Raw genomic sequence first — 22,218 nt, forward strand, 5'->3', positions numbered from 1 at the left:
GGGTGAACTATACCTTTAAAGATTACACAGGGAGTTACATCTGAATAGTAGCTATGATACTGTTTTTGAAGTTAAATCTTTGCATAGCTATGAAACACTGGCATCTATCAATGGCTTGGAAAAAAAGTTAATCTTAAAAAAAAAAAAAAAAAATATATATATATATATATATATATATATATATATATATATTTTTTTTTTTTTTTTTTTTTTTTCAAGCCATTGTTAGATGCCAGTGTTTCATAGCTATGCAAAGATTTAACTTCAAAAACAGTATCATAGCTACTAAACTTTCTTGTTATGATTTTAGATCTGTATTTAACCTCAGACTGATCACAAAGCAAAAAGAGCTTTGTGGTGGCTGTGCTTTAAAAGTAAATTATAATCTTAATTTAAGTAATCAAAAAGTACAAATGTTATCAGTTACATTAATAAAGTAACTGAAATAGTTACACTGCTTATTACATTTTAAACAAAGTAACTTGTAATCTGTAATCTGTTACATTTCTAAAGTAACCTTCCCAACACTGATGCCAGGGAACAGGCAACAGAAGGATCTTGTCAAATGGTAGATGGCCAGGTGTCTTTGAGATGCTTGACATTGGTGTGTGAACCAGAAGTGGTCTTGGAGGAATGAGAGGTGTGTAAGAGGAGTGGAGCGGAAGAGAGAGTCCTTGAGACTGTGAAAGATGCGTCTGTTGTCCAGGACAGAGACTTGAACTTGCCTTTAGGGAGTGATGTCAAAGGAGGTATCAGAGAGCTGTGGTTCACAAACCTTAAGAAATGCCGGAGTCCTTCAGTGCTTGTGGGAGTGGGCCAGGAGCGAACGCCTTCAACCAGCCTGATTTCCTTCAGCGTGGATGTAGTGTTCCAGGAGCTGGAGGCTGGTTTGGTGGAACAAACACTCAATCTTTAGGCGGAGATGGAATTCCATGATGAATTTTAATCACTTTGCACCTCAGCTTCTCAGCAGATTTTCTGTCCAATGTGTGAGTCGGCACAAACCTCAAAACCTATCGTTGGGTCAGTACCTGTGACCCAGGCTCTCTGAATCCTCCAGTGGAGATCTATCTATGGAACAGTCATCTGCAGCTGAATTTTGACAGACAGGAGCTCGTGCTCAATGTCTCAAGACAATGATATTAAAATCAATGGCACCTGTATACAGCCGGGTGGGCCCAGGCATTTAAGGTCCGTGCCCACCCATTTTGGCCCAGGCCTATGAGTAGTGAGTGATTTTCATTCTAGCGGTTCATCCAATAAGCAGCCCGAGGAAAGCTTTGAGTGAAAGCTTCTAAGCCAATCAGCGGCTTCTACCCCACATGTGGACTCTGCATCGTCACCAGCAAGTGATCCAATGAAATGAATGACGTTGGCGGACGTACACAGACAGTTTTGCTAATATGAAATGTAAAACAAAACAAAACAGCTTATTTTATTTTAAATTCAGCAAGAAATGCTCCGAGGAACAGCAGGCGGAAACTCCTGCAATTTTAAGTTGCGACTTACCATCCTGCTCGGCCGCCCTCTCCCCATCAAGTCCTCCCGTAGTAGCCACACCCTCACACCAGCAAGGCAAGTAAGCTGCTAAAAGTTAGGCTAATGTTAACGTTAGTGTCTGGCTGTCTATACGCACATTTTCGAGAGGGAAAATAATATTGGCAGTAGACAGAGCAGAGGTAACTTATGATAGCGTTTTATATGTTATAGGAGGAGACAGGGTTCAGCAGCCTAGCACAAAAACAGAACCTCCAAAGATATAATTCCATTTCAGTCTTTTTGTGTTTTGAACGTTCAAAAGAAATAAATGAAGTTAGCTTACTGCCAACAATTAAGGTGTATTTCTTTGTCCGCTTCAGCACTGAGCTGAGAACAGCGATACAAGTTGCTGTCCTCAGTGCCGCAGAAAAGCGCTGGAGGGGAGATGAAGAGAAACCCGTTTTTTTTGGGGGGGGGGGGGGGGGGGGGGGGACGCTTATTTTAACTGGCCCATACAGTTTTCTGGAGGCCCACCTATAATAAAAATCCCCGCTAGTGGCTGTATATGATGACCGAAGCACAAACGACTCACATACACAGGTCCTAACCATAGACTGTATAAAAACATGGACATAGTTTGCTGAAGAGCATTTTTGGAGCTCAAAGTGGGCAGAGCGGGCCGTCGCCATCTTGGCAGTGCATTACTGCGCGTCACTCCCGGATAATCGAAAGCGGGCAAAGAGGCGGGAGCTGGTTGCTGAAGCCACGCCCACCTAGCTCAACGGTGGTGACTGCAGCGGCAATCCACCTGTCACTCAAGTGGCCATGTCCCTTATTTATACATAACTTTAAGGCTTAATATAATTTAACCGGATGAGCTATAAAAAAAATCATGCCGCTCACAGTTGTCATGAAGGGCAAAATTAGCTATATAGACCAAAACCACTTTTTGAACCAGGCTGTAAACGTCTTATTTCTGCTGTAAAGTTGGGCATTTAACATGGGGAGTCTATGGGATTGACTCCCTTTTGCTGCCAGCCTCAAGTGGCCAGTCTATGAATTACAGTCACTTCAGTGTTGGCTTCACGAGAGAAAGTGAGAAATTGATGCTTGGTCCTAACCTTCAGAGTAGTCTCCACAGAGCCTCGTTTCTTTATCCAAGGTGTACGTCTTTGCCTTACCTGGATGAAGTCTTGTGCTTCAACATTTATTCATCACAGAGATTATTGAACAGCAGGTGTTTTTTTTTTATTTTTTTTATCCTGAATAAATGGGGTGCTTTATTTAAAAAAATGTAGTCGGAAAGTAGCAGTAATTAATGCCTTCAGAGATAATCACAGATGTTTCCTTTGCTGCCTTTGATATGCGTTCCATTCCGTGACAGTTGAACTAAAAAAATAAAAATAAAGATGGCGTCTGGAAGTTTTGTTTGGTGGTCAGTTTGTGTAAAAATGTATATTTCTGACTAACTTTTTGCAAGAAATCAGTACTATAGTAATTAAATGTGTTATCACTTAAACTCTTTCTATTGTGTTGTAGATCATTACACTGTTACGAAGCCTGTCTAGAATCAGTTTCAGGAGGTTGATGCATGCAGAAACACTGCCTGCAGTCATTGTCTGACAGAGCAGCAAGTCAGCTGCCTAGCTTTCGGACACAGCCCTGGTCTGAGAGCTGATTGTTAGACCAGTGATTTTCAGCTTTCTGTTTGCGGTTTAATAATCATTAAAACCTGGCAGCTCCAGTAGTAGTGAAAAGATTTATATTCTTAACTCTGGCATGGAAACTAGCATGTATAAACTTCCATCAAACTATTCACTAATCAATTAAAAGGTAATGTACACCTGTACATTGGCACAAAAACAGGGTGTGCAGGATATGCGGTGCATAGGGGTGCCATTTTGCCAAAATTATACTGTGCAAATCTCTTTTAATAAAATGTTATAAACAAGCGAAAGCTTAGTTGTTAAAAATAATGTAATGATTTATTTAACAGTTTTTAGCATTTGTAATTAGTTTAAAAATGTATTTATAATAAACGGAGTACATATCAAGCGCTCAGGATTCGACATATTCTGTCACAGTCACATGACCAAAGTGAAGAGAAGAGGGCAGAACAGACAGAGGAGGAAAGAAAAACAATTCATTCAAAGGAGGACAGCAATGTCCAAATAAACTAACACACATTTTTAATCTTACCCTATTATTTTTAATTGTCATGAAGTCATTCAACATTTAACGCTGTTGCCTGGGGGCAAAGTGATTAAGGTTAATATCAGTTCATTTCTGAGTTTCTCTATTTCTCAAAGTAAATAAAGTCATGGCATGTTTGTGAATAGGTATTTGATTTACATGTAAGATTGTTAATATGGACACAAACTAGCCACCTTTCGCCTTAAATTGCCATCCCTGCTGAAAAAAAAAAAAAAAAATAAAAAAATAAAAACCAGCATATGCTGGTTAGGTATGTTATGATGCTGGTCCATAAACCAGCATCCCAGCATCAAAACATACCTAACCAGCATATGCTGTTTTTTTTTTCAGCAGGGATTTTGAATTCAAAATATCAAAATCAAAATATGAATTCATTTGTGATTCAAGTAGATGTTTTTTTTTTTTTTTTTAATTCTTGTTACTTCATACTTCAGCACAAAATAATGCTGAATTTTGACACAAAAAGTAAGGTTTTAAATTTTATAATGTCTAAATATAAAAAATAACACCTTTTTTCCCCTGTTTTCTGAAAATGTACTGAAATGGGGCCGGGGTTCAGACCTCTGTCCCTGATGAGTTTGTATTCTTCCATGCACAAGCTAGTTCAGTTCAGCACTTGATAACGTACTCCGTGGTTCTGGACAGCACTACAAACATCTGTCCCCTCAAACAGTGCCCAAGACCTGCAGTGGGTGTTTGATTAGGCACGCCTCACGTTCTGGACAGAGATGAATCAGTCATCATAATCCATCACGCTTCTGGTAAAACTATTCAATAATCACGTCACAAAATACTGAACAACCTTGTTTAATTGCAGGACCAAATTTAATCTGAAAATTGTAAAAAATATCAAATTCATACAAATGCTCTTTAACGGAGATGGTGCTAGTAGGAAAATGTGCTCAAAAATGAGGGGAACAACTAAAAGCGTTTTTAATATTTAATCTACACATCTGAACGTTGGAGTCCGGTCAGCTTCGTTTAATACTCCGTATTCTCTCGAGCCAGAGCTGACCTTAGATCGGTCCACAAATCACACAAATCAAAACATTTACTGCAATTTAATGTGTTTTAAAACCATGAGCGCTGCACCTTCCAGCCTGAATTCCAGACGTCTGATTACAGAGATTGACACCGCCCTCACCCCCCGCGCACCGGCGAGATCTCCCGCCAATCATTACAGAACACAAGTGTCCAGAAGAAATCACCGCTGATGTGCCTGAACTTCAGCAGCTCTTCAGCTCGATCAGTGCGGCTAGTCCTGCTAGTCCTGCTAGCGTGCGCGGCCTCCCATCAGCCCCTGCTGCGACTGGCTCACTGGAAGCTCCTCTGGTTCCGCTGGGGGGCTTTACGAGCCCAGACGAGGCCTCTTGCGCGGCGACTGCTCCTCGTCAGTGTCCTCCTCCTCCTCCTCCTCCTCGTCTTCATCGTCTGGGTAGTCCACGAGTCCGGTCTGCTGAGCACAGACAGCTTCAGAGTACAACACCACACACTCACACCTACACCATTTGATCTGATCCATTCACAGTTTGGATTCCAATAAGATAAAAAAATTCAGTCAAACATATAGATGTCAAACATTTATTCCGTGTCTTCTTTCAAAGCGTTCTGTTGCAGCTGAATAACACGAGCAACAATCAGCAGCCTACAGAACACTTATGGTGTGTTCACACCAGATGCGAAGCGAGTGTGTGTATCGCGTCACTCGCGGGATGTTTTTCGCGTCAGCGTGATCAACCATGGTGGAGATAACTACAATCGCTGTTTTGTACCGGTTGTCAAAAAGTCCCAAATATGCCCCAAATGGAAAGCCAAACGCCGATGTGTCTGGGTTCACAGCACCACCCAGAGGAGGATGAATGACGTTAGGATGTGTGTTACATATATACACACACTGATATTACTGTTATTTTTATTATTGATAGCAACATCTCTGTAGCCATGCTAATAAAATACAACTACCACTACAACTGATTTTAACTGTTTTCTATGCTCCAGACCTATATTCTAACAGACATCTACAATAATGCTCTCTTCTACTGTCTCTGATTCAACTGGACAGGTCAAGAAGCTCTTCGCTGATTGGCTTGTGCGAGAACGCATCATGGGAATTTCCACACATATTGAAATATTCGAATTTGCGCAGATGCAGCAATTGAGGTGAATATCCTGTGTTTGTGGCAAATGCGTTGCACATTTCACATCATTCACATCATCCAGCGCGAATATGCCTCTATTCATGTCTTTGTGTTGATGTACGTAATCTACTCGCGCAGATAATTACATTTGCACCTGGTGTGAACACCATTAGGCCTACAAGAGGAACTTTTGCCTGTTTCAAACAAAAATACCACGGCAAAAACAACTAGACAAATATAACTTTCAAATATTAAAGTGTTAAAGACAAGTTAACAGTTACTAATAAAATAAGAACAAACAAATCATTTATTATTATTAATTGAAGTTATTAAAGATATTCAGTCAAGATCAGTGAATGATTTTCTTTTGTTCTTTGATTAACATTAATGACAGGCAGCGTGTTTATTAGGCTGCTGTCTCTTTAACACTGTACACAAGCGTTGTTGTGGATCCCCCGCCCTACACAGGAGTCATGTGAGCGGCTGTGAGGTGCGTGGCGTACCCGGGCCGTCTGGCCTGAAGGTGGCGCTGCAGCTCTGCTGGAGGAAGCGGAGGGTGGAGGTCTGGAGCCGTTAGCTGTGTTAGCTGCTCCAGCCGAGTGACAGAAGCTGAACTTCCGCTTGGCCTGGTTCTCCTTGTCCTGACTCTCTTTCACTGAAACACAAAACACACACACTGTAGCAGTGAATGCAACATTCAAGGCCATGTCCTGATGAATCCAAAACTCTTTCTAGGCCTTCATTTGTGGAAGAGTGATTAAGGAAACACTGCAGGATTATGAGCGCACAAATACCTTTCTCGCTCTCCATGAACGTCCCGTAGTCGCTCTTGCACTTGTCCAGGCTGGCGTCCGCAACATCCTCCTCCTCCTCGTCTTCGTTCAGCCACGTGTCCTCGTCCTCCTCGAAGGAGCGCGCATCCCTGCGGTACCTGTGAGAGGATCACTGCTCTGTTTCACACACACTCCGCTTGCAGTGCTCATGTTAACACATCAGAGATCGAGTCTACTTCTGCTGAATTCAAGTGACAGCGCGTTGTTCGCTATAAAAATTAACATGGATTGACACAAAAATTTAGTATTTTCACTTTAAATAGATGCAGTACTATAAAGAAGAGAATAGAGAAACAAGGTTCTTGAAGAGCCGCGGGATTGCTTGTGATAGAGATTAAATGCAGAAAAGGCACGAGAGCCGGCTGTTTCCATCAGTGGTGAGCTTTCATTTAAAATATTTGTGATAGCCTAATTTTAACTAGGGATGCAATGATACCATTTTTCAGATCCGATCCAAAAGTCAAACGTATTGAATAATACGTTGTTTATATTTATTGAGTTTAAATGTGAATATGTCTATGAAAGATTGTATTACTGTACTGTCATAAAAGGAAGAGCATTTGGATTTGAAATCAGAATGTATAAGGCTGTTTACACTGGCAGAAAAAATCTGATTTTTTGCCTACATCGAACACAGATGGGAATTTAATGCACGTGTGTAAACACAAAAATCCACACAAGATCCGATTTTTTCGCATCTGATCTGAGCCGTTTCCAAATGTGGTTTTAAATCGTATACATATCTAATATCTGGACATCCGACCTACGTCTAAACACACACATCCGATTCCCCGCAGAACTCCCAATGCGAGGACGACACGTTTGCCCATAAAGATAGCGTTTTAATGCTGGTGTGCTGTATGCGCTCACATTTTATTGAGATGGAAACTTTAAAAAAATTGCACATTCAGGAGCGGGTTTTCAACCTCTGCCCTGTGAATTTTATAAATACAACAGCTTCGCTACTAAACTCTAGGCTACATTATATTTCTTAGCAATGAGGTGATAACTTGTTTGCAAGCTTCACACTTCGTGCACTCTCTCTCTCGTTAATTCATTCAAATTCGTTTAATAAATATCATCTTGGCGCTACTTTATTTCACTAAAGAACTCTACTTCTAATGAGTTGACTAAAATAGCATACCAAATGAAAATTACCGTCATTTATCTGCAAAACATCCATGACAGCCGTTGTTCATGCTGGCACATAAAAGCCAAATCGCCACTCGACGTGAATTAGATAAATAATTTTAATAGCACGGCCATTCAAAACCTGAGGATCTACCATGTGCGAACACTCACAATCATTTGGGCGGGAATTATGTAAACACAGATATCAGATACCAGCAGTGTCTAAATTGAATGTAAACAGACAGGCCAAAATAATCAGATCTGGTCCAAAGATCGGATCTGTACATTAAGAAACGCAGTGTAAATGCAGCCTAAGTGTTGTGTTTGTGGATCAGAGCAGCTTCAGCAGACGGAGTGAGTGTGAACCCGGCGTCAGGCAGTGTTTCTGAAGGAGTGTGATCATCACCTGCTGAATCCTCGGCTCTGACGCTCCTTCTCCTGCTCGTAGCGGCCCTTCAGGCCCTTGAAGGTCTGCACGTACTCGATGGACTCCAGCGCCGTGGTGAAGTTATCAACGATGTGTGCAATCAGAGATTTGATGTCCTCCTGATAACAGAAGGACAGCGGTCAGTAGGGCTGGGGATTATTTAGGGCTGTGCAATAAATCACCTGCAATTATGAAAGCTGTTTGTGTAGCTTGTCAGTGAACTACGGCTCTGTGTAGTAAATGCTGCTCCATCTGAACGCATGTGATGGAGATTTACTACTGATCACAGAACCGCTTTACTGACGAGATGTGCATGATCATCACATGCCATTAATTGCACAGCCCTAGTATCGTTTGAATTTGATCAATTCCAGTGGCGGCTCATGGGCTTTAAAATAGAGGAGGCACACTAATTGTATTGTGTGTAACTTCAGTAACATGTTATGGTATTACAGCTCTGAAATTACAAACAAAAATACACATTCTGAGACACGAACTGAAATGAATTGTGAATTTTATTAACATTAAATAGTTCTCATACTCCTCCCATTTTCATTTCCCGGCATTATTCTGGATAAATTCAGACTTTTTTATTAATGGAGGTAGTAGTTCTCTCACAATTCTGATGAAAAAATATTAGACAAGTAAACAATCTCATGGAATTTCTGAATGGAATGATTCAATGACTCACTCAGGATGTACTTGTTTCATTACTGGAGGAATCAGTGTTTTTGAATGAATCTCTTGAATGAATGATTTAAATACAAATACATTTTTAACAGCCCCTTTGCCACCTAAAAATAAAAGATGCACACACAGGAATTGATAGGCGGAACTGAAATGTTAAGTGTCTGATTCTGGAATAGGAATTGATTTGGTCTTCGCAGCTCTAGCGGTCAGACAGGAGCAGATCAGAGGAGACTGCACTCACCACTCTGATGAACTCAAAGAGCTCGATGATGGCCGAGTTCAGCAGGTTGTATCTGGTGCCATTGTCCAGCAGTGCGTTGATGACTGGCTCGAACAGGTTTCCTTTCACGATGTAGCGGTTGTAATACTCGTCCTTCAGGCCGATGATTCTCCTCATGAAGCGCAGTGCACCTGGACAATCACACGAGCAGCTCACAATCAACCTGCATTATAAACACTGCTGTGTTTGCCTGATGAGGATCTAACACAAGGACAGCGGTTACTGAAGATCACATGAGCAGTTATCACTGTGCTTCACACCAGGGACGCACCCAGTGTTAGTGAACCAAAATTATTCGGCTGAAAAATTCTCAAATAGCGTACAATGGACCTAATAAACCAAACCGAGTGAGAGGCACGCACTCTTTATAATGCAGCAAACACATCTGCAGTGTGGAAGCATTTAAAACTGTCAGAGAAAGACACAGCAATCATTACAGGCACCGACAGCGAGAGACTGTTTAGTGCTGCATCTCATGTCTCTGATGAGAAGAGGTTGATGCTGGTTACTGTATGATGACTGAAATCTATGAAACAGAAACGGCAGACGAGCTGAATGAGACGCAGATTCACTCTCTGCCAGCAGGTGGCGCTCATGAACAGCAATGAGACAGTGTTTCCTTGGTTACCGCTGTAACTGCACTTATGAACTTTAATATGCATCCTTCAGAGGCAAGATGAAATAAAAAAAAAACATCCACACGTTTCTGAAGACAGTCAGCTCCTCTCAGAGATACGTTCATATAAACTCCTGCTCCAACTGTATCGTGATTTGTTTAGCATCAACCGATTTGAATCGGCACATATTTGAATATTTTTTTAACTGGCTTGGGTTAATCGCTACATCCCTAAAAAAACAGTAATATTGGGAAATATTACAATTTTCAATAAAATGTAAATTTAAAATGTACATTTTTGTATGTGAATATATAGTAAAATGAAGTGTTGCACAATCAAATACTCAGGATCGGTATCGGCTCTGATACTGGTATTATCTGTCGGATCGGGTATTAGTCAGACGAAACTGATCCAAACTCTCTCCAAGAGCACACAATAACTGAGGTTTGAAACTCTTAAAAGGCTAAATCATCTAACACACAGGTTTAATACACTACGCATTAATATCTCTTCACTTTATGCTTTGAACATGTCTACGCAGCGCGCTGTGACTCAGTGTTGCTTCAAGCGCATCATTCTGTGCACGGGATGCTCATAAGCGCTTCAGCCTGTATTGAGCCTTTCATATTATAATACTCTTGCACAATGAAAGATTATTAATAGCCTTTCTTGTTCTGTCATATCTATCATGTGACCCTGGAGCACAAAACCAGTCTTAAGTCTCTGGGGTATATTTGTAGCAAAAGCCAACAATACATTTTATGGGTCAAAATTATTGATTTTTCTTTCATGCCAAAAATCATTAGGATAGTAAGTAAAGATCATGTTCCATGATGATATTTTGTAAATTTCCTACTGTAAATGTCAAAACTTAATTTTTGATTAGTAATATGCATTGCTAAGAACTCATTTGGACAACTTTAAAGGTGATTTCCATAATATTTAGATTTTTTTGCACCCTCAGATTCCAGATTTTCAAACAATTGCATCTCGTCTGAATATTGTCCTCCTAACAAACCATACAGCAATAGAGAGTTTATTTGTTCAGCTTTCAGATGATGTATAAATCTAAATTTAAAAAAAAAAAAAAAAAAAAAAAAAAAATGACACTTAAGACTGGTTTTGTGGTCCAGGGTCACAAACGTTGCTGCCTCCATTACTGTGCTATACATTTAAAAGAAATGTCTTTTAATATATATATATATATATGTTATGAATGTTATGAATGTATTTTACAACAATACAAGAGCAATGTAACATTTGAGCAGATTTAGTCCTACACTCATTCACTTATATTTGTTCCCCAATAGTTATTTCACTAAATGTTTAGATTTTATAAAATTGTGCACTCATGTTTTTCTAGAAATACTTCTGCTGATGAATTATTCACTAACCTAGTTTGTCATGGATTATGATTATATATTTTCTCAAATGTTATTTTTCTTTAAAATGAAGTTGTCTATATGTAGTAGATTGTGTTTAACACAAAACAGGGATGATGAGGTCAACACACACAGATGTAGAAATTCTACGTTGATTAATAAAAACACTGCTGGTATCCAGTCCCTCCAGGACTTCACAGGACTTTTTTCTGATTTTTGCAGCCTAAAATGACTGATTTTGATGCAGCTTTTCTCAAAATATGTGGTGATATTTGTGGCAATTTTATATATTTTTTTGCAGGGAAAATATACCACAGACAACATTCTTCTAACACTGTTATGACTTTTCTGACTTCGAGAACACTGTAGGTCTCCAGACTAATGTTTGATGACACCAGCACCTGACAGTAAAGCACTCACCCTAATCACACATGTACATCTCAGAGACGTCTATTTGATGTCTGCATTTACAGATGCAAGATGTACTTTTAAGAGTGCTTGTTCATCTGCAGTACGTCTCTAAGATGTTTCCTGTCAGATGTCAAATAGACATTTATTAGAAAACTGCTTCTGAGACGTTTATCAGAGGACACAGCAGATGATTCCCGGATCTTTAACAGACGTCTTACAGATGTGATAAATATTACATCTGATAAAAATTACTTTTATTACCGTCATTCATAATGTCTAAATTTAAATGAATAAACACACTTTACTAAAAGTACCAATACTTTGAAGTGCTGGGAAAAGTTGTGTGAAGCATTTAAAATCACTCAAAAACATTTGATCATTTCTGCCACAAGTTGTTCCTGTAGTTTTACTGTTAAATCACTGGTGAACGGTGGAGGTTTGTGTTTACTGAACAATGTTTTTCCTGGTGTCCACATCAGTGGCGTTTGTTCTGACATCAGCTTTAACAGAATTCTGCGCTGATTTTGAAAGATTTGACAGAGATGTTGATTCTGTGGTGAACTCGACTGCTTTCTTCACCGTATCTCCCAGCGCTGTGTATAACGGTGTCGTGTGATCGAGATCAGCCCGCGGCTCCGGCTCGAGCAGATAAACAGTTTGTGCTGCGTAGCCCAAACTATAGTAGCCCGGATTCGTTCTGCTTTCGGTTCGTTTATCCAATGTAGCTCTTGTAAATCGGTCATGATGAGAATGCAAGGCTGTTCATTCCCTTTTTAGAACTGAGAAACAACCTTTCTTTGACTGAACGCGCATTGCGATGACGGGACGCATCCAAGACCAAAATCTGTGGAAAATCTGGGGCAATTACGAAAATTTGCAAACTTTTGCGAAAATTGCAGAGTTTGCTTGATTTCACGATAAATTCAGCGATCGCAGAATCGCAAAATCCTGGAGGGACTGGGTCTCGGATCGGTTCTGAAAAAATGGTATCGGTGCATCCCTAGTAAACTGTAATTTATTCCTGTGATGCACAGCTGAATTTCCACATCATTACTCCAGTCTTCAGTGTCATGTGATCTTTCAGAAATCATATGCTGATTTGGCACTTAAAGTGTCCAGTTCTCCTTCTTTTTTGTCTTTAGCCAATCACATGCCCAATTCAAGCAGGGGTCTCAAAAACAGCAAAACACTATTTATAATTTACAATTTTAAGTTAAATTGTGCTTTGTTGGTATAATGTCTACTAGAATGTAAAATGTTCAGTGTTAAATATTTTAAACTGTTCTGTAGTTGATTTGTTTTTTAAAACATTAAAACGCACATTTTGGCTACTTAATTTATGCAATGGTAAAAAAAAAAAAAAAAAAAAAAAATGGAAAACACCTGACAAACCGTGAAAATGCATGGGGAAAACACCTGACAAACCGTGCTCGCCTCAGCGTTTCATCTTGATCTGTTTCGGCCAAGCACTGTAATTTGGGTGCACCCCTAGTTCAGAGATGTGAGCAGTGTGATAATAACAGACAGACAGCAAAGAAGCTTCTTCAGTACATCATCATCATCACCACCCTCCTCAGCAGGTCTCTGGTCATGATGTAGCTCTTGATGTGGTACGAGTGATGCTCCACGCAGAAGGTCAGCAGCTCCAGGATCAGAGCCAGCAGCTGCGCCGTCTGGAAGTTATCTGACACACAGCACACAGACGCATACACTTAGATACAAACCTCTACGAGTGCCTCGGACACGGCTCGGGTCTCGGATATTTTAAAACAAATGTGCTTTTTCCAAATGGACCCGATAAGACCCGAATTCTTCTAAACTGTCCCGGATGCAAACTTGAGTGTTTGTGTTAAGTTCATTTTGGAGAAATGTACATAGAAAAGGAAGATAACCTACATTTGTAACCTTGAAATGCATCTTCTAGATATGAGATCAGGAAAATCCTCTCACTTCATTACGCTGCGTGTTCATGCAGGGCTTTTCTTTTGTGTGTGCAGAAGCCCTTCAGCGGAGCGGAGGTAAATAACGTTGTTAAATCCATGATTTATTAGGCTATGTTTCCCCTAGGTCTACAGCTTTGGGGGGTGTGCTCACCTGTGTAGGGCCCAATGAAATCCGTTTTAAATTTTCCCAAATTCCATTTTATGTTTTTTCCAAATTCCGTTTTTTCCATTTAAATTTTTCTGTATTCCGCTTTTTTTCTGGAATTCTTTTTTAATGGCTAAATTAAATTTCATTAATCAGAAAGCATGTCTAATTAATGAAAATCATGAAACTTAATTTCACTGAAGGTAAAAAAAAACACTGCATGCTTAGGGCCCTATGAAATGTTTTATTTTTTCTCACCATATGTTTTTTTATTACCAAATCCTGTTTTAGCATGTCTAATAATTTGAAAGCATAAAAACAACTTAATTTATTCAAATGTATTCTTAAAATAGCCTTATAAATTTTTTTCTTAACACATTTTCTTTCCTCAGAAATTCTGTGTTGACATTTTTCTGGTTATCAAATGAAGGCATAATACATTCATTTCATTTATTTTTTAATTATGGAAAATTAAACTATTTTTTGGCAAACAAATGAGATTTACTATTACTAATAAAAGATGGAGGATATGTTGTGTGGTTATTCCTTAAAAATTAAAGTTGTAATAATTTTAGTATTATGTGCATTCTACTGAACAATATCTCTGGCACAGTGTCCTCAAACTAAACCAGACTTTTACTTTGATGGGTTGCCATGAATATCTTTACATATGTGTGTGATATGAGGCTAGTTTTACTCAAATGAAACAGAAGAATGCTCCTGAAGTGACTCTCAGAGCGGTTGTGGAGATGTTGTTCATGTATTTAGTGAGTCAGATGCTAACATCATTGTCATGTGTGGTTGTGTAGTTTCACCTCGGGGTCAGAATGCTTTTATGACGCCAGATTAATGTAAACACAGCCCACTTCAACCCGTTCTAATCTTATCAATGATTATTTTAGGTTCAAGCGTGTGTAATGATTTGGAAACGAGCAGAGTACAGCTGTTTCTAAAGTTTCTGCTGCCCAAAACGACTTAAGAAAGAGTCCCCATGCATTCGGAAAATCTCAGAATCATTTCTCGATTCACCATGCATGGATTTATTTTCATGGGTCTAATTTCATCAGGGTCTGTCTTGGGTCGGGTCATTCTTTAAAAACATAATTTCAGCCATTCCTGAGAGCAGCTGGGTACCTGGACACACGGGGTTGACTTTAGCCGCTCCCTCCGTCAGATCTGTGGACAGACAGACACAGTGTTGATATGTGCCTCTCAGACGCTGACTGCTGCAGCAGAGCAGGCGCGTGTCTCACCTGGGTCCTCCTCGGCAGTGTTAGCCAGCAGCGGAGCCGTCAGCACGTGCATGCAGTACTTGTAGAAGAAGCTCAGGAACTCGCTCTTCTCTGTTTTCTGTCCACACACACACACACACAGAACTGATTGAGGATGTTCTTCTGCTCATCCTCGACTCTCTGGCGAGTCAGAAGTGAAAGTGTTGAGTCTGTACTCACGCTGGCCGGAGCGAGCATGTTCTCGGGGTCGATGAGGGTCCTCAGGAGCCCCATCAGCTGCACTGCACCGCCCAGCTCCGGGTCCGAGTCACAGATCATCTGCTTGATCACCACGTTAATCAGCAGCACGTCCTGAACACACCAGCAAACGTCAGCACACTAAAACATACGCTTCAACTCTTTAATCACAAATTAGATCTCTTAATCTGAGCCGTTTTCAATTCTGGTCATATTATCACGAAATTCAAACAAAAAAGCCATTTTGGTGCTCTTCATTGTGTTGTGACAGACTCACGTCGTCGGCCTGCTGCGGCTCCTGCATGACGAACTCACGCACCATAGACGGACTGAACTCCACCAGGTAAGAGAAGATGTCTGTGGCTGCAGCCTTCACCTGCACGTCCTCCATGCCTTCAACACACAGCAGCACACACGTCAAACGCTCACCTCCTGCGCTCTCACATCCTATCACTTCACATACACCACAACTATTCTCCCTCGACAACAATTAGTCTTCTGTGATAATAACGAGGAAGTCTAGCTGCAGACATGCTTCTGTGTGCCACGGCGGAAGACGGAGGTGAACTGAGCAGGAGTTTATCTCTAAATGAGGAGCTCCTTCTACAATCTGGAGCTGGTTTGATCAGGGCTGTACAGTACACATAAAATCAGTCTGAATAACAGTAGCCCTTTGCATGTGTATGAGCCCGTTTACAAACCTGACGTCCCACAAAGATAGCATCTACTGACATGCTTTTCCTCCATATTAACTTAACATAGCTGAGTGTTCGAAATAACTGTGTGTGACCAGACCTGGTTTCATATCACAGAATGACAGTATTATATACAGTGATAAAGACTATGTCGATTAGCACTGCATTATTAATATACTTTCCTTATAAAAATACCCAAGATTGCTGGAAGAACACAGATAAACCATGTATTTTCTGCAACCATATATTCATTGTCTTCAAGTTTCCAGAGTTAAAATTTCTCTATCTGTGTTTTATTCAGTGATAAGTGGATATCTTTGTCCATATTAGAGATTTCTTGAGCATCGTCAGTGTTATTACTTCTGTGATGCATGTGTGGAGTTTCTGCACAAGAGCGCCCTCTGGCTTCCAGTATGAATTAAACACTCATTACATTACGTGTGTACTCAGTTATGCTCACAACACCAAACAGAAAAAACACTTTTCTCTAAAAAAAAAACAGGATTCCCTGAGTTATCATCATTAATATAGTTATCGCAATAAACACCAAAATAGATGGTGATATATTTTTAATCCCTCCTCACCATCACGATCTCCAGCGCTGGTAAGATGCCCAGATTGGCCAGCGTTTTGAAGAAGGCGTCTCTGTTCTGAGGCTGCAGCGTTTGTGAGAAAGCACAGAACTCCTTGAAGAAGTTGACCTGCAGACGTAGAGAGGACAGACGTGAACCCCGGGTGTGTGTGTGTGTGACGGCTCTATGACACGCGTGTGTGTGTGTGTGTGTGATGTACCAGCTCTCTCCTCTTGCTGTCCTCTGTAGCTTCATCTGTGAGCTGAGCAAACACCTCCGTCAGGAACTTCTCATCCTCCTGAGACACACACACACACACAGAGAGCGTTACACACCTCTCATCTCCACACCTTCAGTCTGAGCACATGCTCTTATTCAGCGACACTCGTCTTCTCAGGTTAGAGCTTCCTAACATCTGGGTAACAGAGATCTGTCCCTGTATCTGATGTGCATTAGAGTCTTAATGATTAAAGCGTTACTACAATTCATGGATTCAATAAATCAGATTCACGTTTCAAGCATATTCATTATTGATGAAAACCAGCAGGGTGATCAATCTGAATTCATGTCATGTCTATTCAGCACATTTTCTTGACAGATAGTGAACAACATGTTCAGCATTGCTTTAGTACATATTCACACTTTAATTTTTATAAAGATATCATTTGAAATACGATGCACGCCCAGCTGGTTGAAAATCTATAAAAATGTGACGATTCACGTCGGCGGAGCTGTTAAACAAATTGTGACAGAGTTGGGGTGAGAGTTTATATGAATGTCTTCAGAAAAGTTCAGACTGTGTTTTCTTTTCATCTTGTCTCTGTATAATGCATATTAGTGTTCATAAGCGCAGCCTTAGTTTGTTTGTACAAAGAAATTTATTTGGATTATTTAATTTAAATTTAGTTTTTTTTACATATTTAAATTTCACAAATAACTGTGCAGCATTTGGTTTGAAAAGGACAGCTTTTTCATTTATAATTTGTCCCGGATCTTATTTGTTGAGATGAATGAAACCAGTATCGTGCGTTGCGTTGTGAGTTGAGTGAATTCTTACATCACTAGAAATACTTTAAAAAATTTTGCTTGATCTAACGTATGAACAGCTGTAAAATTTATTTCATATAGCAACTTAATCATTATTTAATCAATATTAATTGAGTGATGTAGCAGTGCTAAAACTTCATAATAAGCATTAATAACGTTAACATGTATTATTACATTAGATAATGCACTCTGGCTTCTGATTGGTCAATACAGCGCTCCAGCTGTGCTAAATCTACAATACGTTCATAACTGATCATCATTAATGATGTCTACATCAATAATATAATAAAACTCAATATGAATACCCCACATTTCTGCCACAATACCACGGTGCAGTTGTTACTACAGTAAATTCATGGTAAAAGATGTTGATTTGTGGATTGAAAAGTCTGTTTTTATTGAGTCACTTGATCTCATATGAGCCTGCAGTAACGGGGTTTGACCAGTGTGGCGCTGTAGCACAAGACTAATTGAGTTCTCCTGAACTGAGAAGAAGACCCAGCGCTTCAGAGCAAACACAGCCGAAGCTGAAGCTGCTGAGCAACGTCTGGATCAGTGTGTAAACAAACACATCAAACCCTGACAGCGGTGAGAAAGCAGCCGTTAAGAAAGCATCTGATTACAGTGATATGATGAGAGATCAAGGCTTGCTCTAGCTCAGGACTGTTTTGATTATCATAACCCTATAAAGTATTTTAAGAGAAATTAAGTTGTGCATAAAATAGTTTATCCAAAAATAAAGCGTCTTATCACTTACCTTTCTTTAGTTTCTTATCCACATGACTTACAGAAGGAGATGTTAGTCAGAATGATGTCATTCCGTTACGTTCTCATACAGGCTAGCTAATTAATGAATGTTTTCGACCGACGCACCTGCAGCATGCTGACGATCTCCACTTTGTTGAAGAAGATGAAGGAGGACAGCGTGGACAGGAAGTTGTCCTCGAAGACGGACTGCGTGGGCAGGATGATGTCCTGGATGTACTGCACGCGGTAGGTCTGGTGGATCTTCTGCCGCAGCTCTGAGTCTGTGATGGGGATCACCTCTCTGAAGCGGGCCGTCTTGGTGAGGAACTCGCGGTGGCTCTTGGGCTGCAGCAGCGCCGGCTCGTACTCCAGGCAGCCCACCACGTCCATGATGCAGTCGTCAGAGAACATCACCTCGAACAGCGTGGCCTTGTTGAGGAAGAGCAGGCCGCGCACGATCTGGTACAGCTGCTGCAGGCCCCGGCGGTCGTCCGCCTCCTCGCTCGCCCGGAACAGCTGCAGCAGCTTCCTGATGTACCCCGAGCTGAGCAGAGCGAGCGCCAGCTTCTCCCGCCGGACGGGCGACGGCAGCACAGACGTCACCAGCTCCGCCAGCTCCTCCAGACGCTCCGGCTCACAGGGGGGCAGCTCCAGCAGGTGACCGCTCTCCGGCGTGTCCTCGAACCGCTCCTCCTCAGACTCGTCCACGGGGTCCTGCGTGATCTCCACGGACGGGTCCTTGCCCTGCACCTGCGCACCAGACACACGCCGTCATCAACCAGCCCAGCCCAGCACTGGGGCTGAAGGCCCTAAACCTCAGACAGACACGCACCTGACAGATCTTCTCCCAGATCTCATCACAGCCCGCTTTCTCCTGGAAGCTCAGAGCCAGGTCACAGTTCTCCGCTTCGGACCAGACGATGAGCGTGTCCTGAGGAGACAAAACACAGCGCATGACATCCTCAGCTTGACTGCACACATGCTACCTGTGACCCCGCAGCACAAACGCTTATTTATTCAGCTCTCAGACGCGTATGCCTGGTTTTGAGCTGCAGGGTCACATGAGAGCCGGACAGTGACGTCACTGGAGTGTTTGCTCTTGTGCAGTACTACACACTCCTGAAGGAAGGCTGCGGGACGCACCTGCTGCTTCTGGTACGCGGTGTCGGGGCTGATCCTGGACTCCAGCAGCACAGAGCCTACAGAAGAACAAACACAACACACTTCATCAGACGAGCGGCGCGGCGCGGGAGCTCCGACAGACGCGTCGCTTACCGTCAGCCTCGCCGGTGACCGTGAGCGAGGCCGCTTCCGAGCAGCACACATGCCCGGTGCCCCGGTCCTCCCACTGCCGCTCCTCGTTCAGCGTGTACACCTTCACCCGCCGCCGGGTGTCGCTCATCTTCCCGCAGAACCGAACCGAACCGAACCGAACCAGCACTAGCACTCCTGACGCACCGAGCTAGCACCGCCTCGCCTCAGATCCGCTCATCCTAACCCTGACTAATCCACACAGAACGAGCCGGAGCCTGGGTCCCTCGGAAAGACGAGTTTATATCACAACACTAACGCTAACGCTAAAGCTGACGCTACCTGCTATCGGTCATCTTAAACTCAGGAAGCAATCAATGAACCCTCAGGATGAGCCGAGCCTCACACAGTCCCGACCAGCGTGATCCTCGGATGTTTAAGCGTCTTCGGGGCTCGTTATAGCTCAGATTAACGCGGAACGGCTCGAGTGTTTACGCGAATGTCCGCCGATCGCCGCCATCTTGTGTGTCTTTCACTGCATCAGCGCTACTCTGATGGCGCGGGGTTTCCGCGCGGGGGCTACGGCGGCCGCGCAGGACACCGCTGTTACCATAGTTACCGCGAACTGCTCCCAGATCGGGCGCGCGCGGGGATTTTCATCCTGAACCCGGATTAAACTTCACTTCATCTAAAATAAAATACCCACGGTTTGAGAACTGTAACCGATTACAAGTTACTCTATCCACAATCTAATAACGAGTTCAGTTACTTTATGTGACTGGTGAGATTTGATGACTTTTATAAATTTGTAACGAAGGTAAGTGTAAATCGTTTCAAATCAATCTGTGAAACAATCAAAAAAACCAGATCACAATCCTTCAGCTCTTCTTCTGAGCTGGATTTAATCATAAGATGTAGTTTAATAGTTATGACACGGTGTTTAAATCAATCTGTGAAACACTCACAAAGCCCTGAAAAACAGTTCATCTTCAACACAGAGAGTTAGTGAATAAACTCCTGAACACTGCGGTATAAAATGTGTGTGAATGTGTGAGTGAGAGAAAGAAATACAGAGAGAGAGAGAGAGAGTGTGTGTGTTCAGATGTATCCCTCTGTAAAAATCTAAACCAAAACACTTGTAACAGTAACAATTAACTTTTTTTCTCAGTAATTGTAACAGATTAATCATGTCGTAATTAAATTATGTAATTCAGTAACATGTAACTAGTTACTCCCCAACACTGGTAACTGTTTTTATTTCTGCATAAGCAGTTTAACCACAAACACCATGTTCAGTGTTAATATCCAGATCTCAGACTGTAGTAACTGTGCTACAGGACATGACAGGGACGAAGGTCTGTCCAGAAGTGGACTATAATGCACTTTAAAGACAGAGTCTGTGCAGTAGTGATGTGTGATGTGATAAAACACGTCTCTGCAGCGTTAGGTCTGATTTCAGCACATTTTTAATACAAATATACATTTTTAATTGTACTTGCCAAACTGAAGGACACAACCCACAAACATGAGGATGATCGGCACAGAATCCCATGATGCTTTGCAAAGAACACGTTCACACTGTTTGTGTGAGACACAAAAGCTCAGGCTGATTCTGTGAGGACAGTGTGTGTGTGTGATACGAGTTTTTATTGTAAATACACCATGACGTGTGTGAGGTGCTCTATGAGTCTGGGGACGCTCCTACAGAGACGCTGTGTCTGTCGCTCAGAGTCCGCACCGCCGCCGCCGCCGGAGACTGCAGCACCTTACGAGACAGCCGCATCCTGCCGTCCGTGGGGTCGCGGCCGAAGTACTTGACCTGAGAGAACACAACACACTCATGAACACACCCGCAGAGGTCAGAGGTCAGAGAGCAGGCGGCTGCTTCCACTGCACCTGGATCTGCTGGCCGACCTCCAGGCCCAGAGCGCTGGGGTGCTTGATCTGCAACACACACACACACACACACGAGAGCTTCAGAACCGGAGCAGGGCGGGGTCAGAGGTCAGGAGGACAGGTGCTCACCCGCTTGTGGTCCAGCTGGGAGTTGTGCAGGAGCACAGCGCTCATGTTGGGATAGAGCTTGACCATCACCCCGATGTCCCTGAAACACAGGCTCACATTAACACAATCTGACCTCACGCTGCGTCACACACAGACCACCGGACACACTTCAGCACAGCAACACTTCTTAGTACCATAGACATTACGTAATCCTTGTCACCGGTGTCAGTATCAATAAAGTACTTTTCAAGTGTCTGTACTTTAGAAAACTTTACTTCACAACATTGCAAAGTTTTTACTGCACTACGTTTCATATCAAATATCATTTAATACTTAATTACACTAGAAATCTAGCACTAACTTTACTCAAGTAAAACTAATTCAAAGATTTACTTCAGTACAAGAAAGTACTACATTTTTAATGTTCATAAGTATTAAATGTATATATATAAAAAAAACTTATTTATGAAATGTAGTGCAGTAAAAAGTACAGCATTATGCTCTGGAATGTAGTGAAGTAAAAGAAAAACAGTCTGATAAAGTACAGACACACTTTTTAATTTACTCCAGTAAAGTACAAATACTTCACTACTGTCCGCCTCACATTACGTATATATCTCTCTTCTTAAAGTTACAAAAGTGCTTTAGTCAGAGGCGGAGAGAGATTTGTATGAACATGAGTGACAGACAGCAGGAGTGTTAGACTGCTGTCACTCTAAGAGCTGCCCAGATCCAGTATACTG

At 41.8% G+C, this 22,218-nt stretch overlaps 2 protein-coding genes across 3 annotated transcripts in view; both read right to left on the reverse strand.

Moving 5' to 3' along the window:
* Positions 1–4,499: 4,499 nt before the first annotated feature.
* Positions 4,500–20,062, reverse strand: LOC109091219 (serine/threonine-protein phosphatase 4 regulatory subunit 3-like). Its single transcript, XM_042736183.1, is given in 16 exon segments — positions 4,500–5,146; positions 6,335–6,486; positions 6,626–6,762; positions 8,202–8,341; positions 9,154–9,323; positions 13,128–13,286; positions 14,825–14,866; positions 14,944–15,040; positions 15,142–15,273; positions 15,437–15,553; positions 16,439–16,555; positions 16,647–16,724; positions 18,347–18,970; positions 19,053–19,151; positions 19,364–19,419; positions 19,496–20,062. Coding segments are annotated over 16 exon segments (2,352 nt in total). The 5' UTR covers positions 19,623–20,062; the 3' UTR covers positions 4,500–5,041.
* An 857-nt stretch (positions 20,063–20,919) lies between these two features.
* Positions 20,920–22,218, reverse strand: part of LOC109091218 (polyribonucleotide nucleotidyltransferase 1, mitochondrial) — a 15,109-nt gene continuing 13,810 nt past the window's right edge. For both annotated transcript variants that reach the window (XM_042736185.1, XM_042736184.1), the window contains exons 26-28: positions 21,497–21,575; positions 21,368–21,415; positions 20,920–21,290 (exon numbers count right to left, since the gene is read on the reverse strand). In XM_042736185.1, the coding sequence (XP_042592119.1) occupies positions 21,153–21,290; positions 21,368–21,415; positions 21,497–21,575 (265 nt within the window). In that variant the 3' untranslated portion in view covers positions 20,920–21,152. The remainder of the gene's footprint in view (positions 21,291–21,367; positions 21,416–21,496; positions 21,576–22,218) is intronic.

This window comes from Cyprinus carpio, chromosome B13, assembly GCF_018340385.1.
Source record: "Cyprinus carpio isolate SPL01 chromosome B13, ASM1834038v1, whole genome shotgun sequence".
Taxonomy (NCBI): Eukaryota; Metazoa; Chordata; class Actinopteri; order Cypriniformes; family Cyprinidae; genus Cyprinus; species Cyprinus carpio.